General features: G+C 41.8%; 1 protein-coding gene across 1 annotated transcript in view; it reads left to right on the forward strand.

Moving 5' to 3' along the window:
- The window catches only part of VWC2L (von Willebrand factor C domain containing 2 like), a 91,058-nt gene that overhangs the window by 15,436 nt on the left and 59,770 nt on the right, over positions 1-15,852 (forward strand). The window contains exon 2 of the mRNA XM_006276436.3: positions 12,203-12,332. Coding sequence (XP_006276498.2) covers positions 12,203-12,332 — 130 coding nt within the window. The remainder of the gene's footprint in view (positions 1-12,202; positions 12,333-15,852) is intronic.

The following is a 15,852-nucleotide window of genomic DNA, read 5'->3' on the forward strand; positions in this document are numbered from 1 at the left end:
TCCATGATCTATTTTCTCTATGCTATGCCTACAGAGGGGCTGATTCTTCCATTAGTATTTATAGTCAATAGTATTTTACTGTTTAAGTGGTCCCTACCCTAGTCCATGTTAGGGACTGACAGAATCAGACCCAGAGAAAACGTAAGAAAGAGGGTCAATGTTCTGAAAAAGTATTTGACATGCTGTTGTGTCTGAGAAGCCTGACTACTAACAGGGCAGGAGTAAGTTGCCTGGGTGACTGATTCATGGGATAAATTTCCTCTGTGATATAAAGAGCACTTTAACAAATGTAGAACATAAAAGATTTTCTGAGTATCCTAAATAGACTGTGCATCACACAGCCAACTACATCCCTGTCCTGGTACAAATCCAAGCTGTCATATGTAACCTTTAGAAAGGAGGATGATTTGAGGTGCAGTGGGCATATCCAAAACTGAGAAACTATTGGAGTGGTATTATCAAAAGTATAACCTACAAAATACACACCTCTCATCCTTTCAGCCCCAGGGTACATGTGCAACTGTTGTCGGAGATAAAGTGAGCTATATAACATAGAAAGGTTTGTTTTTACAAGAGAGGTGCAGAGTCATTTTGTCACGCATTACTTCCATCACTGATATAATAGACTTAAAATATACCGGGCCTTCGGAAAAAGGACCAAGCCACAGACATGGATCCTTTTCATTAACTAATTGAAGGAGAACTCCCCAGACCAAGAATCAGTTCCAGGAGACTTATAAATATGTCGGGTTGTATGATACATAGGAAATAGCAAACATAGAAAAGCTAATGATGACTCACCTCTCCTGCAATATCAACTACAGGTGCTGATTATCTATTATGACACAACCATTTGTGCTGCTCTACCAGTCATTTAGTCTGCTACATAATAATTCTTTCAGAATAGAGGCAACATAATGGTAGGACTAAAGTTCCCTCTTTATAAGGACCCAGCTGAAAGGTAGGAGAATTATAGGCAGGGTATGACTAGGGAAGGAGAGGTATGAGATTGGGGAATAGATAACTTCATGATGTGTCACAGAAGCTTTAAGTTTCACAGCTCTCCCCTCATATCACATTCAGTGGTTAAAATGCACCTCCCAGATTATGCTCAATGAGACCTTGAAGTCTTTACTTTGTTCTGCCTTTGATGATGGCTCCAGCAGCTGAAAGCCACAAAGCTGGAAGCTGTTCCCCTTTGTCAGATGCTGCAGGGAGTACAGATCAGCCAATTCAGGAAGTCAGGGCCATTGTTTGCATAAAGTATTCTACTGTAATTTGAGGTTGTTCTATGTTTATTCCCTTTTGCCTTTAATTAGATAAGGATAAAGCACTGTCACTGCATTTCAGTGATAAATTTGATAACCCTTGCAGACATGTTTGTGTTGCATATGTAGTGTGTGGTTTTCAGAGATTCTGAGCATCTGTGGTGCTGTTGACTGACTCCTGTATGTTTAATGTATTTAAATTCCAACTACTTGTTTTTTGTCAGTCTGTAAATTAGCTTGAGAATTTTTGAATCTTTGAATAAGTGGCACAATGTAAAAGCAGTCATTATTGTTCTATATTTATACAAGGTGCTACTTAAATTATTCATTACAATTAATTATCTAAATGATTTAGCACTGTTTTTTTCTTGGCAAATTATTTGTGAATCATCCTGGGTTTTGTGACTATATTTACTGTTTGTAAGTATTCAGCGGATAGTTTATTTGGACAAATTTCAGCCTATAGGAAGCGCCTGAACCATCGTAATTGCTGTTGTATGGTTGGTCAGAGGGTATTGTATATACTATGATAGGCTGAATGTGACTTTAAAAAGAAAATAGCAGATGACAAATAATGAATAGTGAGTAATGAGTAGCCTTGTTCACATGGAAGTACTTGCATTTGCATGAAAAACAGCCAATATACAAGTGCTTATGAGCAGCCAGTAACTGAACAGTTAGAACTCAAATGGATGTTTGCAAGTAATGAGGCAGATTCTGATACCCTTATTCTCTTTGAATAATACCTTATACCCATTTAAATCAATGGGACTAATTGCGTTATAAGTTGCTTCTCTGAATCTCGCACATATTTTTTGAAGCATTTAGCCAACTCCAAATGTAAATAAATACCGTTCCCTTTTGATTGATTCCACTGTCTTGTTTAAGATAGATGTTAAGCTAACTGGTTTGTACTCCAGAGTTTAACACCTGTTAAGTTTCTTAGGAGAAGGCTCTTCATGAACTTTTTTGCAAAATCATGCTAATCTGTCTGAGATCAGAAGCAATTTAAATAACAATAAAAATGATTCCAGTTTGAACTCCTGCCGTATACTCCGATGAATTCCATTCTGTGTCAATGGTCTCTTTTATGTCTATCTCTTCTCATTTATCTTAGTTGTAATATGGAAGCCATTTTGCCTCCAGTCTCATTCATCAGCTCCTTTTTAACTTTTTTCCCCTTTCTCTTCCACATTATAAATTCACACCCTGAAACTTCTAACTACAGTTAGAAAAATCATCTCCATCAGAATTGCCATTGTCCTTAGCATCATTAAAATTTACAGCTCCTCTCCAGGTTTAAATGCACAATTTGACAGATTTCACTTTACATCTCTCTGCATTTCCTGCTGTTACATCTGCATAAAGCATGATTCCATCAGTAGACTCAGCACTGAGGGGGAGAGTTGACTGCAGTTATCTACAAGAGACTTGGTACAAAGTCTCCCAGAAAGTGAGAGATCAGTAAAATGAGATTATTGGCAGCCACAACAGCCTTTGGTGACTTGCAAGTTCCTGCATTAATTAAATAGGAATTGCCCTGGCAGCAAAAGGAGCAGCCTTGATTGACATCAGGTCCTTTGAAACCAAGTCAAAATGAAACCACATTTAACTATGCCCCTAAATACCCGCATATTTTGAGGACACTGAGAACAATATCCAGAATTGACAGTTTTAGTCTATCTCAAATATCCCCATACCTTTTAAAACTGATGAGACTTGAGATGGAATTGCTGTGATCAGACAACCTACATGGTAAGACTCCCTCCCCCATGCACACACCCTTATCCCTTTTTAATTAATTTTGGTGGGGGAAGGGGGGAGAGGGGGAATCACTATTCAATATTCAGATAAATTTCAGTGACAATATTTTTTTCAGGATAGTTGTAAAATAAACATCAATTTCTACACTCTTTTTTTGGATAAAAGAAATAGCACAGGTAATATGTCCTGAATAACTGTCCTAAAATAGCAGAATTTACTATACATTTGCTGCTACTGAAGCCAAAGTCTGTCCCTTTGTATTCAGTGTGAATAGCATGGCTTTGAAATAGGCCCCATCTTGTTCATTTCCCAATGTCTCCCAAAGCACTCAGAATTCCTCTCAATCAGTCAATGGCCTCGTCTACCCATGCGCTTAACTGCAGAGTAGACTAATTAGCTGCAGAGTAACATGTTGCTGTTGACCCATGTGAAGGTATTAATCCGCAGTAAATTAACACTCCAGTAAAGTAGTACTGTCGGGGACAGTACTAGCTTATGCTGGGGTAATTACTGTGATTAAACACACATGTTGATGCTGACCATGGGTGTAAACTGTGCCCAGTCAGCCGAGCCAGCCGGGGGCCGGACTCTTGCCTACCACCTAGCAACACAGCTCCACACTTTCAGCACCCTCATGCCCCAGCCATCTCCTCTGCCACCCAATGCCACCACCCAGAGCCTGACCCCCTGTATCCCCTGCCAGCCCAGGCCTGCTCCACCCTGGCTCAAATTCCTGCTGTCCAGGTGCATGTATAGATGCTGTGCCTAGGAGTTGTTTACTCCAGCTCAAATTGCTACAGAGCTTATTGCTTCATATTAATTGCACATGAAGATGCACCCTCTGTTCCCTTTTCTTGCCCCTCTTTGTCAGGCATGTAAATCTGACTTTGAATGCATACTGGGCCCACAATGATAGCCATTAGCCGGTAGAAAAATCTTCAGTGCCTTCAACAGAGCTTGAATGGACCCTAGGGGAAGCTCAAGATATGAAACTTGGATGACAGTGATCTCTAATGTGGAGCCTTTCTGCTGTTCCTCTTAAGAATGGCAACTATTTCTGAAATAATGTTTGTCATGTATGCATTACTCTACAGTTGTGCATTGCTAGATATTTGTTATGGATGGTAACAATTTCAAAGTACTAAAATGAAATAATTTTCTCTGTCCTGGCCAGTGAACAAAAGTTATTGTATATTGGGTTATGAGACTTTCCAAGATGAATGTATTATCTAGTTTAATAAGGGGCTATAGGAAAACAAGCAACACAGTGGATCCCAATTAAACTAAGACAGGTGATGGCCTGAAGTGTGAGATTTAAGAGGTGGTGCTCTCATAAATACCTAGAAGGTCAGATGTACAGTTAGCCTGATAATTGTGACAGATCACAGGGGCCAAAAAAAGAGGAGGAGGAAGAGAAGAAAGAACAAGTCCAGAAAAAAATATTGGTCAGATGTCACCTTGAAAGTTTTTCATTTGTCTTAGATAAATAGTTTCCTGTCCACCACTGTAATAGTGTTTGCTTAGAAGTGTCTAAGAGTCAAGACATATAGATGACAAACAACTCAGCTAAAGAAGAAGAATTTGAAAGGATGGTTGCTGTATAATGTTTATTTTATAGATGTTTGCTTCCTGCCTCAGATGCTGCTTGTTAACAGTCAATGATAGACAATTTCAGAGCACTCTACATGTTAAAGAAACATTTAACATATCTAAGGGAGTTAGGTATCCAGAGTCAGTAACCTAGGTGACTGTTAAGGAAGTTAGATAACATATGGTTCAATATTGAAGTCAGTTTGTGGCTGGAGTCCAGCCAGCAACACTATTCCCAAAGACTCTAACTGTTCATCAATAGTCAGACAATGGTCCCAGTTGCTTCATAGCAATTTGGCTAGATCTGGAACCAATGCCTCAGTACTTCATCAGATCCCTTGATCTGTGATGTCCCCCAGACTTAAAATAAATGTGAACAAGGTACACAGAATTCCAGCTACTTTTGAACAGTTGAATAGTCTTTCAAAAACAGAAATGATACTGTGAACAGCTATACTAGACTCTCTTAGTATGGGCCTATTGCTCTACCCCTTCACTTTCAAAACAGTTCCTACATGTGGGGCTAGTGAACATGTCCCTGTTCCAGCAATACATGTTGTTCAGAACTTCTCTTGACAATATTACACTGATATTGCAATAAAGGTATGTGCTGTAAATCTGTGGATATGCATCATGATGCTTCTTTCAGTGGGGCTGTTCATGAGGACAGAGTCCTTCCAGAAATATGTGTACACTGGTTCTTAAAAAGTCTTATTAATAAAATGCTTCTCTAAAAAGTTCTCATGAGAGCTCATTCTTGCTCAGAAGGATGGTTTCAGTAAAAGCAGGGACAGGCATATACATTTACCTCAGTGGAATCAGTATTACACTGGTGTATAAAAGTAGCAGACAGCCAACATAAACCCTGAAACCAAGGTAACTTTATTCAGTTTTATTTAGGATTACAAATCAGGGGTAAATCTCCACTTGTGTAGGTTACACTGGCCTAGGTATCCACCAGCACCTATCCAGAGCAGCCATTACCTGTCAGCAAAGAGGCTAATATCTGCTCCCTTGTGTCAAGGCCCAGCAATAGCCACATACTTCATCCAACTATCTTAGAATAACTGCATGCCTCTCTCTTCTTGACCCCAGTAAAATTTACATTGGCTTATAAAACTCATGTAATATATAGCAGAGCGTGAGATGTCTGTTCAAACCTAAATCAGCGGGGACCAAGCTTTTTGGCAAGTGTGCCACAAATGAGCTCTGCTCCCTCCCCAAATGCCACTTCGATCCCCTTTCTCTGGTTGATCTGCTGCTCTGCTTTCTGCTCCCTGCTCTATCTTCCACTGCTCTGCTTGCCCCCTACCTGATCTGCCACATGCCACACAGAGGTGATGCCTCTACCATTTGTGGCATTCATGCCACAGGTTGGCTATCACTGCCCTATACCATCCACTCTTCAAAACCATTTCATTTTGATTACCTTAGAGCATTCTTTAAGGTGTCAGGTTTAAGACTTGCATTGTCTGTGTGAACATGTTACAGTAGTTATGTATAACTGTTCTCATTGTATGTCAGGAGCCTACTAAGCTTTCTCTTCACTAGTTCTTACTAAGAATGGGAGATTGTCCTTAACAATATGTGTTCATCTGTTTAAACATCACAAATGCATACAAGATGCTGTGCTCCATGAGTGAAAAAGCTTTAAAACATGACCATGGTGTAGCTGAAAACCAGCAAGTTATACATTGAACATTATAATAAGTTTTTCACTGTGGGTGACGTTTGCATAGGGATGGAAAGGAAACAAACCAATAGGCTCTGGAAGGGAACATCACTGAAGTCAGAATAATAGGTAAGGTCTGGAGGAAAATAAGAACAAATGGAGGTGGATGGAGGAGTCGGGCAAAAAGATTTAGAAATGCCCTATATAGTTCTGCACTAATTCCCAGATTCTGTTTTGGCAGCTTTCCTCCCAATATTTGGCCTCACTTCTCATATAGATGAGCAGTGCACATTTTTAAAAAAAGAAAAAAGAAAAATAAATGAAACAGATGACTTAGCTAATTTCCTGACAGTATCCCAGGAAAAAATATATCTCCAAAAGGAATGCAAGTGTTTGATTCAAAGTCCACTGATGTCAATATAGAATTATAGTAAAATAGGACTGGAAAAGACCACAAGAGGTTCTCTACTTCAACCGCCTGCTCATCATCTCTGTTTAAAGCAAAGAATCCCATAGATTAGATCTCTGTGTTCTGAGAGTCAGGCCCTCTATGAAAAGGAATTAGCGTTGTAAAGCAATTTGTGTATTCCATGCATAAGGGGTGACGTAAAAGAAAATGCCAAGGTGTTTACATGATCTCTGGTCAGTTATGATTACTGTGGGGGAAGGGTTGTGTGGAATATATAATAATAGACTGTAACAAGTGAGTAGAGGGAAGGGTGAGTGAAGGTCCTGAAACAACCAGGTTGAACTTGAAGAGGGATTGTAAGACCCAGTACTGCTTTTGCAGAGTATTCAGTCTTTGAGAGACTGAAGCTTTTGCTCTTATAATTGTATAAAGTTCTCCCATCTTGAAAACTGCTTCCAGTGTCAAATAGGATCATATTTTATTACAGTGTCATTTTCAGGTTACACTAACAACACAAAAGTAAAAGAAAAATATGTCATGTCTCATTTGCTCTGTACAAAGTCATTCAGGGGCATCTTCTACATCTGCTGATGTTCTTCAGTTCTTCAGTATGAGCAGCAGAATAATCTTGTGAGCTAGAAATGTGCGGCTCATTTCTCAGCATTACAAGCACCAGCATGACAGTAGTAGAGGAACCCCTCCAGGAGGTGTTGATGAAAGGCACCACATTTAAGCAGATTGAGATGAACTGTTCCAGATAATTATTGATTACAATGAGGAATAACAAAACAGCAATTTTATTACTGATTTCTTACCAAGGAGGTCTGTTTTCTTCTGTATTGTTTCTTGTTAATACATAGTCTTGAATAAGAACATCCAGAAAAAGGACTGTAGATTCCTAGTACTTCAGACACAAATCAAAGCATCCTTGAATGAGGAAAGATAATTAAGGAGAGGAATTCCACCTCCACAGACTGCTTCCCTTCTCCAGGAGTGCTGATTTTCTCTAAATTGCCAGAGCCAGTAGCAAATGAGAGGTGATGGGAATTACAGCCTGCAGACACAGAGACAAAGCAAGCAAAGCTTTAATTAGTGCATTTTGGGGTGGAGATGAATTTCCTGGGAATAAATTATTTGACTTAAGACATATGGAGCCTCTTAGAGGTGAATTGAAAAGCTTTTTACCTTCCAAGACCTGAACCCAGGGTGTTGCTTATGTCTGGTAAGAATGAGTGACATCACCATGACCTGAAACTCAAGGGGATACATAGTTCTTTAATTTACATTCGGATCTCATTTAATTCTGGAAGAATTACATTGACTTCAGTGTCATTTTTGCAAATATTCATTGGTTCAATTGAAGGCAGAATTATATAAAGTACACTCTCTCCATTACTTGAAGTGTTAGTGATGAGAGCAACTGTTACAAAAGAGGCTTGAATTCAGTGTCTAACAGATAATTAAATGTATTTATTTATTGAGTGATTTGATTTGATTTGTATGCCACCCTTCCCAGCAAAGGCCCATGACAGCTTACAGAAGAGTTTAAAATAACTTATAAAGCAAGCAAACAAGAGACCAGACCAGGAGAAACAAAACCACTTATAAAAGCCAACACAGTACTAAAATAACCTATAGAGCAAAACTACCTAAGTAGTACCCCAGTTTAGCTTTGCCTGCTAAACACCTGCTGAAAGAGGAAGATTTCATAGCATTTCCTCAAGACGTCTAGGTTTGGGCTTTGACATGCCTAAAAGAGAATGGAGTTCCAGAGCGGCGAGGCAACTACCAAAAACAATTTCCCAGATGTCTTTGCCAGGCAAACTTGGCGCACTGAAAGTACTAGTAGAAGGTTAATTTTGGATTACTTTAGGGACTATCTTGGGGCAAAAGGGAGACGATGGTCCCTTAGGTATGTAGGACCCATACCATTTGGGGCCTTATAGGTCAAAACCAGCTCCCTGAATTGCACCCAGGCACCTATTGGGAGCCAGTGCAGACTCTAGAACTGGTCCAACTGGAGACCTATGTGCTCTTGCAGCCCCCAAAGGGTAGCATGCAGTTCATGAGCACCCACCTGGCCATCATTCCCACCTACCCCTATTGCTTCTGTTTGGTTACTGGGAGGGGGCTGGAGTGCCCAAAATGCATTCAGCAAAGGAGGCTGGGCTGCCTGCACTGCAAGGGAGTGGTGTGTACAGCTGGGAGAGAGTGTCAGTTGTTGTGCACACAGTGGCAGGAAGCCAGACTGCCTGTGGTGCAGGAGGGGCTCACCATGTGGCATGCATAGCTGGAGGGAGGGGACGAATCTGGGCTGCCTGTGCTGTGCCTAGGCGGGGCATGGGGTGACGGGCAACCTGGTTTCTCCATCCACACAGTATACGGCTCCCTGGTCTGTAGCACCTGGCTGCCTGAAAGTTGATCAGCCCTATTCTAACATATTTTAGTCATGTGCTCCTGATGTCCCACCCCATCAGAAGGTTGGCTGCCGCATTTTACACCAGCTGCAATTTCCAGACAGGCCTCAAGAGCATCCCTCCCAGAGTGCATTGCAGTAGTATAGCTGGAGGGTACAAAGATATGTATGACAGTGGCCAGATCTGAAACTGAAATGAAGGGTCACAGCTGCCTCACCAGGAGCAGGTGAATGGCACTTCTAGCTACCACGGCCACCTAGAGATCTGCCTGGAATACCTGAAGGCTTTGAACCTGAATGAGCAGGGAAGGCTGAACCCTATCAATGATGAGCAGTCATCATTTATTACTGATTTCTTACCAAGGAGGTCTGTTTTCTTCTGTATTGTTTCTTGTTAATACATAGTCTTGAATAAGAACATTCAGAAAAAGAAATGTAGATTCCTAGTACTTCAGACACAAATCATAGCATCCTTGAATGAGGAAAGATAATTAAGGAGAGGAATTCCACCTCCACAGACTGCCAATCCCCTCCATGTCATACAGACTGTCCACCACAATCACCTATTTCTTTTCTGAATTGAGCTTCAATTGGTTCACCCACATCCAATTCCTAACTGCATCCAGGCTTTGGGAAGGGACAGATTATGGGACCTAGGTCAGATGAGAAAGCAAGCTAGAGCTGTGTTATCAACATACTATAGCACCTCTTTCTGAGTCTCCATACAGTCTTGCCCAGTCGTCTCATATATACATTGAACAGAAGGAGTGACACACTGGAGCCCTGAGGGACCCACAAAAAAAGCCTCAAAAGGATGACAAGCTTTCACTCATCATCACCCTCTGGGACCTTGGAAAGAGTGGAAGCAATTAAGAGTGCGCCCAAGAATATCCACCAGATTATGCAAATGCTTTATCCAGATTTCATGGTCAACTGTATCAAAAGGTGCTGGAAGCTCTAGTAGGATCATCAGGGCACAATTTTTTTTATTAATCACTAAGAAAAGATTATTCAGGGTGAAAACCAGGCTAACAGGGATCCAGGGATCTGACCACATCCAGATGCACCTAGAGCTGATTGGCAAACACCCATTTAATTACCTTCCCTGAAAAGAGGAAGTTGAAGCAGAGTGATAGCCAGCTAGGGATTTAGCATCAAGACATGGTTTCTTGAGTTGGAGGTGGACAATTATAGACTGAAGAATGGCTGGCACTGTGCATTCCCAAAAGGAAGCATTGGTAACTGGAGCCAGCAATGATCCCAGCTTCCCTTGAATGGCTGTTACCTTGAATAAGCCCCGTTCGTAGCTGCTCACCCACATTCTCTGTCAGTGGACAACAACAACTGAAATAATTTGTGTAAACCAGACAAGACAGAGTCTCCCCAACCCCAAACTCTTTACTCTGCAGCAAAATGATTTTCCAATTAATTTGCTTTCAAATTTTTTATGTGGCTTTTTGTTTTTCTCCCCTTAGTTCCTCTCTGTCTCTCTCAGTCAATCTGCCTCTCTTTCATCCAGGGGTGCATGCACATACACATTTTGCTAAGACCTTAAACAATGCCTTTTATATTTGTCATAAATTTCTTCAACTCCCTGTTAAAAGAAAACTTAAGTGAGATGAAGAGAACTCTTTCTACCAACTTAAAGTGCCACTGTTTAGATTGACACACCCCAAAATGTAACCTTTTTATCTTGGAATGTAACTATAGGCCTAAACTGACTGATTGGTTTAAATTAAGTTATTCCTATGCTTAAAATTGGTCCCCATTGTGCTAGGCACTGTCCAGAGACAACAAAAATAGGATTTGTGCTTTGCATGAACAACAATGGCAACTTTCCTTAATACCAAAAAATGTTTCAGATTTTCAGAAACAAAACTGCAACCATGGGAGACTGGTGCCACCTTGGGGGGGGGGGGGGCATGTGCCCCCCGCAACCAGTCTCGCTGCCTGATGGGAGGTCCCCCACGGCAGATCTTGCTGCTTGGAGGGAGTTCCCCTGCAGCTGATCACTGCAGCCACTTCCAGGAGTGGCTGTGGCCACTTCTGGGAGCAGCTGCAGCCATCTGCCGGTGCTTGCAGGGGGGGCATTGGTGCTCCCACCTGCCTCCCCTGCCCATCACCTAAGCAGCAAGTGCGGCTGATCAGGGGGTGCATCAGCGCTCTCAGGGGGTGCACATGCACCCCCGTGCACCTCCCTATGTGTTGCCACTGGCTGCAACATTGCTAAGTTTTCACCTTTGGTGATGGCTGACTCAGCACCAACATGCTCAGGGCATTTGATTTATTTGTGATCATGAGTTTGCACATGATGTGCATGTGCATTTGATCCTGTCCCTCTGTCCTCTACACACTTATCCCTTCACTGAGAAAAGCCACAATTCTGAGGTTTATGAGTGTCCTGCTCTTATAAATCTTATATATCAGCCTTGCTCACAAGATGACAGATCAGCAAAACAGAGGGACGCAGTATGTGATATTTATTCCTGTGTCTGCCTGGTGTTTCTTGTTTTAGATATATCTCAGGGTCATCTTATAAAGGGAGGTAAGTGTGGCAATAGGCAATGAGCAAGTGAGCTCCTTATAAACTATCATTCTTATGGCTCTATGTGGGTATGTCCACCCAGTGAACTTACGGCATTCCAGAGCTGCATCCTCAAGTACACTAGACTGCTCCAGGAAAGAGGCTTCCTAAACCTGAAGGAAGGTAGCCACATCCACAGCATGCTTCAGCCATGCTGTTTAGCACTGCTGAGTGGCAGTGTTGATTAACGGTCCCTGAGTGCCTTGCTGACACCATTACACTGATTCCCACTCTGTGCTTGAGGATACCACTCTGCAGCACAGAACATTTACTATGCAGACAAGCCCCTAATACTCTGCATCTTTCAGACTTTATTGGGGTGGGTTTTGGTTTTTGGTTTTTAGGGGGGTTTTGTCCTCCAGGTTGATTTGTATTGCCCACGATAAATTCATACGGTGAAGTCATGTTAAGCATTGATGTTTTATCTTATGGCAACATGTAAATGTTACAAACTTTTGAGCTACAGGAGGAAATGGGCTAATTTTAGATTTGTTCCTAGCCCTCTCCATGCGAATGGTGTCGCTGTGAGCCCAGCAATGAAGTTCACTGTGTTGTAGCAGACTGCGCAGTTCCTGAATGTGTCAACCCAGTCTATGAACCAGAACAGTGTTGTCCTGTCTGCAAAAATGGTAAGAATGTGTTGCATTGGCTTTAAAAAAGAGATAAAAGCGAATTACTATAAAAATGTTGTAACCTGTACAGAGCCTTTACTGGTACCCAAACAGACCAACATTTAACCTGTTGCTTCTCACTGCGTGTGAGCTTTGGTTGTCAACTTTTGTGGCAGTAAAAGGCATGATCCTGCACACGAGTCATCTCATCGAAATCAAGGGTCTATACACCTACAGAAGGGTTTGAGGACTGGGCTCCAAAATTAACATTGATCAGTTACATTGAGAATTTCAGCTCTCCAGGGGCTAAATCCTTGTTCTCATAATTACTGTCAGTTGGTATCAATTGGACTAATTTGTATGAGCCCTTAAATTGAGACAGCAATGATTAACATTTGTCCAAGGTCAGCAGGTCAATCATGGTCTCACTGAAGTCAATAGCAAAACTCCCATTGGTTTTGGAGAAAGCATAGCCATGCCCACGATGCTTTAATTTATTATTTGCCAAAAGTAAGTGTTTATAGTGAGCATTATTTTCCAGTTGAAACTGTTCGGCAAAATCAGGCTGAATTTGTGGTAGTTTTGAGGAAACTACATTTTTCAGTAAATCAGCTATTCTCAGAAAAAGGTCTCCTAGTTCTACATGTGTTTTTGCCGCAACAAAACCTTATCAGAACAAGAATCTCCTAACTCAGATAAGACATCAGGATACATTCAGATGAGGTAGAGTACAGCTTTTCCCAGACCTTTTAACATCTGAGAATATGCTGTAAAATAGGCTCACCCACTTGTTCCCACTTCACAGACTGCAAAAAATGTGGTCACCATTAGAGAATAGCTAGGCTTACACATGAGGTCTCCTGACATAGAGGGCCTGACAGCATCTTTGGGAGCATGCCAAAAAGCAACCATGTAACCAGAGAGAAATTTTAGCATGCAGTATATGTGGAGCAGGGGCAAGTGGCCAGGTTTCCTGGCAATGGTCTTGGATTCATTATAAAAGAAGTATAGGTGTAACTGAAGTTCTGTGTGTCTAAACTCAGACTCATTCAGACTCCAGTGTATTTCCTTTCATCGATGTGTAACTTACATAGATTGCTAAAGCTGACTACATTTTTTTCATTTAAATTTTTGGTTGAAGATGGAAATGTTTATAGAAACTGTTCGGTTTTACCAACAATTTCCAGCTTAAGGGGAAAAGAAGAGGAAATTAGAAATCCAAATATTTTCTGTCAACATTTCAGCCTTTTTTTTTTTTTTACAAAAAATTATTTTTGGAATCCAGACCTCTATAGCAAAATCCTATTTTTTGACCAAGCATGTTTTTTGAAAACTAAAAAGGTGCTTTGCTTGATTGTTTCTGGGTTTTATTGTTGTGGTTGTTGAAAAATAAAAAAATCACAAGGAATTTTCTTTTTATTTCCCACAAAAATATAGTATTTTTGATCCATTGTCCAGACCACCTGTGATTTAGACCCAATGAAGCTGGGTTTCAGTTCTCATAATTCACTTATTAGGTATCCTGAAAGAAGGGTGTAACAGGCAACACAACAGCAAGAAGAAACAATCTGAGTCTTCTACCTTCTCAATTCTCTTCTAAATTCTCAGTAAATTGTTGATGGCATTGGAACATAGACTTGTTTGCATCCACATTTACACCTGCATACCAGAATGCTGTTTACATCATCCTATATCTTTCTCTATATTGGCCCACTGAGTTCCCATAGTATGCACTGTTCAGTGATGAAACCATATACTCCAGTGAGCTGTGATATATTGTACCTCAGTCTTCAGCTTCAGCCCCTCACATGGTCCTTTTCACTCATTTCACAAGGAGTTGAACTCTGTGTGGTTCACGTCCAGTATAATCAGGTTCCAAAGCCAACTTCACACAGACCCAAGTGGAGATAACCTCAGAATGAAAGCAGGCAGTTTCAACACCAAATTCCCTCCTCACAACTGGGCTTTTCCCTCAGCAAGTTTGATTTCCTTTCTACAAGCTAGTGGCTTTCTACTTTCTACTACACTTTTGGTGGCTTGAGCATGTACTGAATAATCAGCCCTCCAGGTCTGTTTTGGAGATAGGCCAGCTCCTCTTCCATGCACAGGCAGAAGTTTCTACTGGGGGGAGGCGGGTGGAGAGTCCTAAATCAACAGGAAATCAGCGTGTGAATTCTACTTGAAAGGCTGGTAATAGCAAATAAGATACCAAGCTTCCACTGCCAGTAGTAGGGGGGGGAGAACAATCAATTATATGAATACCCAGAGGTCATTGTAGAGGCAGCAATGTAGCCTAAAGGAAAGAATAATGCACTGGAAGTCAGAAGAGTTGGGGGTAAGTCTACACTGCATTCCCAGCATGCCTTGGGATAGTTGTTCTTGAGCACACCCTGCTCACTTGCTCCTGCTTCATAGTTTCATAGTTGTTAGGGGCTGGAAGGGACCTAACAGATCATCGGGTACAGCCCTGCTGCACTGGGGCAGGAAAGACTGCTGGGGTCAGATGACCTCAGCAAGATGGGCGTCAAGATGTGTTTTGAAGATCGCCAGGGTGGATGACTGTACCACCTCTTGGGGAGCCTGTTCCAAACCCTCGGCACCTGACTTGTAAAAAAGTTTTTCCTTATGTCTAGCCTGAAGCAATCTTCAATCAGTTTGTACCCATCTTTTCTTGTCCTTCCCTGGGGGGCCTGGGTGAACAGATTCTCCTCCAAGCCCTGATGTGCACCCCTGATATAGGCTTTTACCAAGTCCCCTTTGAGTCTTCTCTTCTCCAGGCTGAACAGTCTTTCACCCTCTCCTCTTACGACCTGGTCCCTAGGCCTCTAATCATGCATGTGGCCCTCTTTTGGACTCTCTTGAGCTTCTCCACATCTTTCTTGAAGCGCGGAGCCCAGAACTAGACACAGTACTCCAGTTGCAGACTCACTAAGGCCAAATAGAGTGGGAAGATTATATTGTTTGCCTTGCTTGAGAGGCCTCAGTGGATGCATGCCAGTGTTTCATTAAGTCCACCAGCTACGGCATCACATTTGTGGCTCATGCTCATTTTGTTGTCAATCATGACATCCAGGTCTCGTTCAGTTGTGGTGCTGGCAAGCATAGCACTGCTGAGCCTGTAAGTGTGTTGGGAATTATTTCTCCCCAGATGGAGCACTTTACATTTCTCTGTATTAAACGACATCAGGTTGAGGTGATGCTTGCACATACAAAAACTGAAATTGCAGAAGGTTGCTCCAGGAGGCATCCCTTAAGGCTTCTCCCAAACACACTCGAAATGGAGTTCTCAAGAGTGGCCCTGGGGGAGACAGTGGTGTCACCAGCCTGGCTTCAGTGTCCCATTTCTAGGTTTGATGCATGCACAAATGGGAGCATACACTATCTCCCTGCATGTTCCCATCTCTTTAAAGAGTATCTGTTCCTGAACACACTGATAATGTAGTGTAAACATACCCTTAGTGCTTTCACTGACTCTGCCACTGGCTTACTGATTGGCCCTGGGCAAGTTACTTCAGTTCTCTTTGCCTCAGTTTTCCAT

Source organism: Alligator mississippiensis, chromosome 4, assembly GCF_030867095.1.
Source record: "Alligator mississippiensis isolate rAllMis1 chromosome 4, rAllMis1, whole genome shotgun sequence".
NCBI lineage: Eukaryota > Metazoa > Chordata > Crocodylia > Alligatoridae > Alligator > Alligator mississippiensis.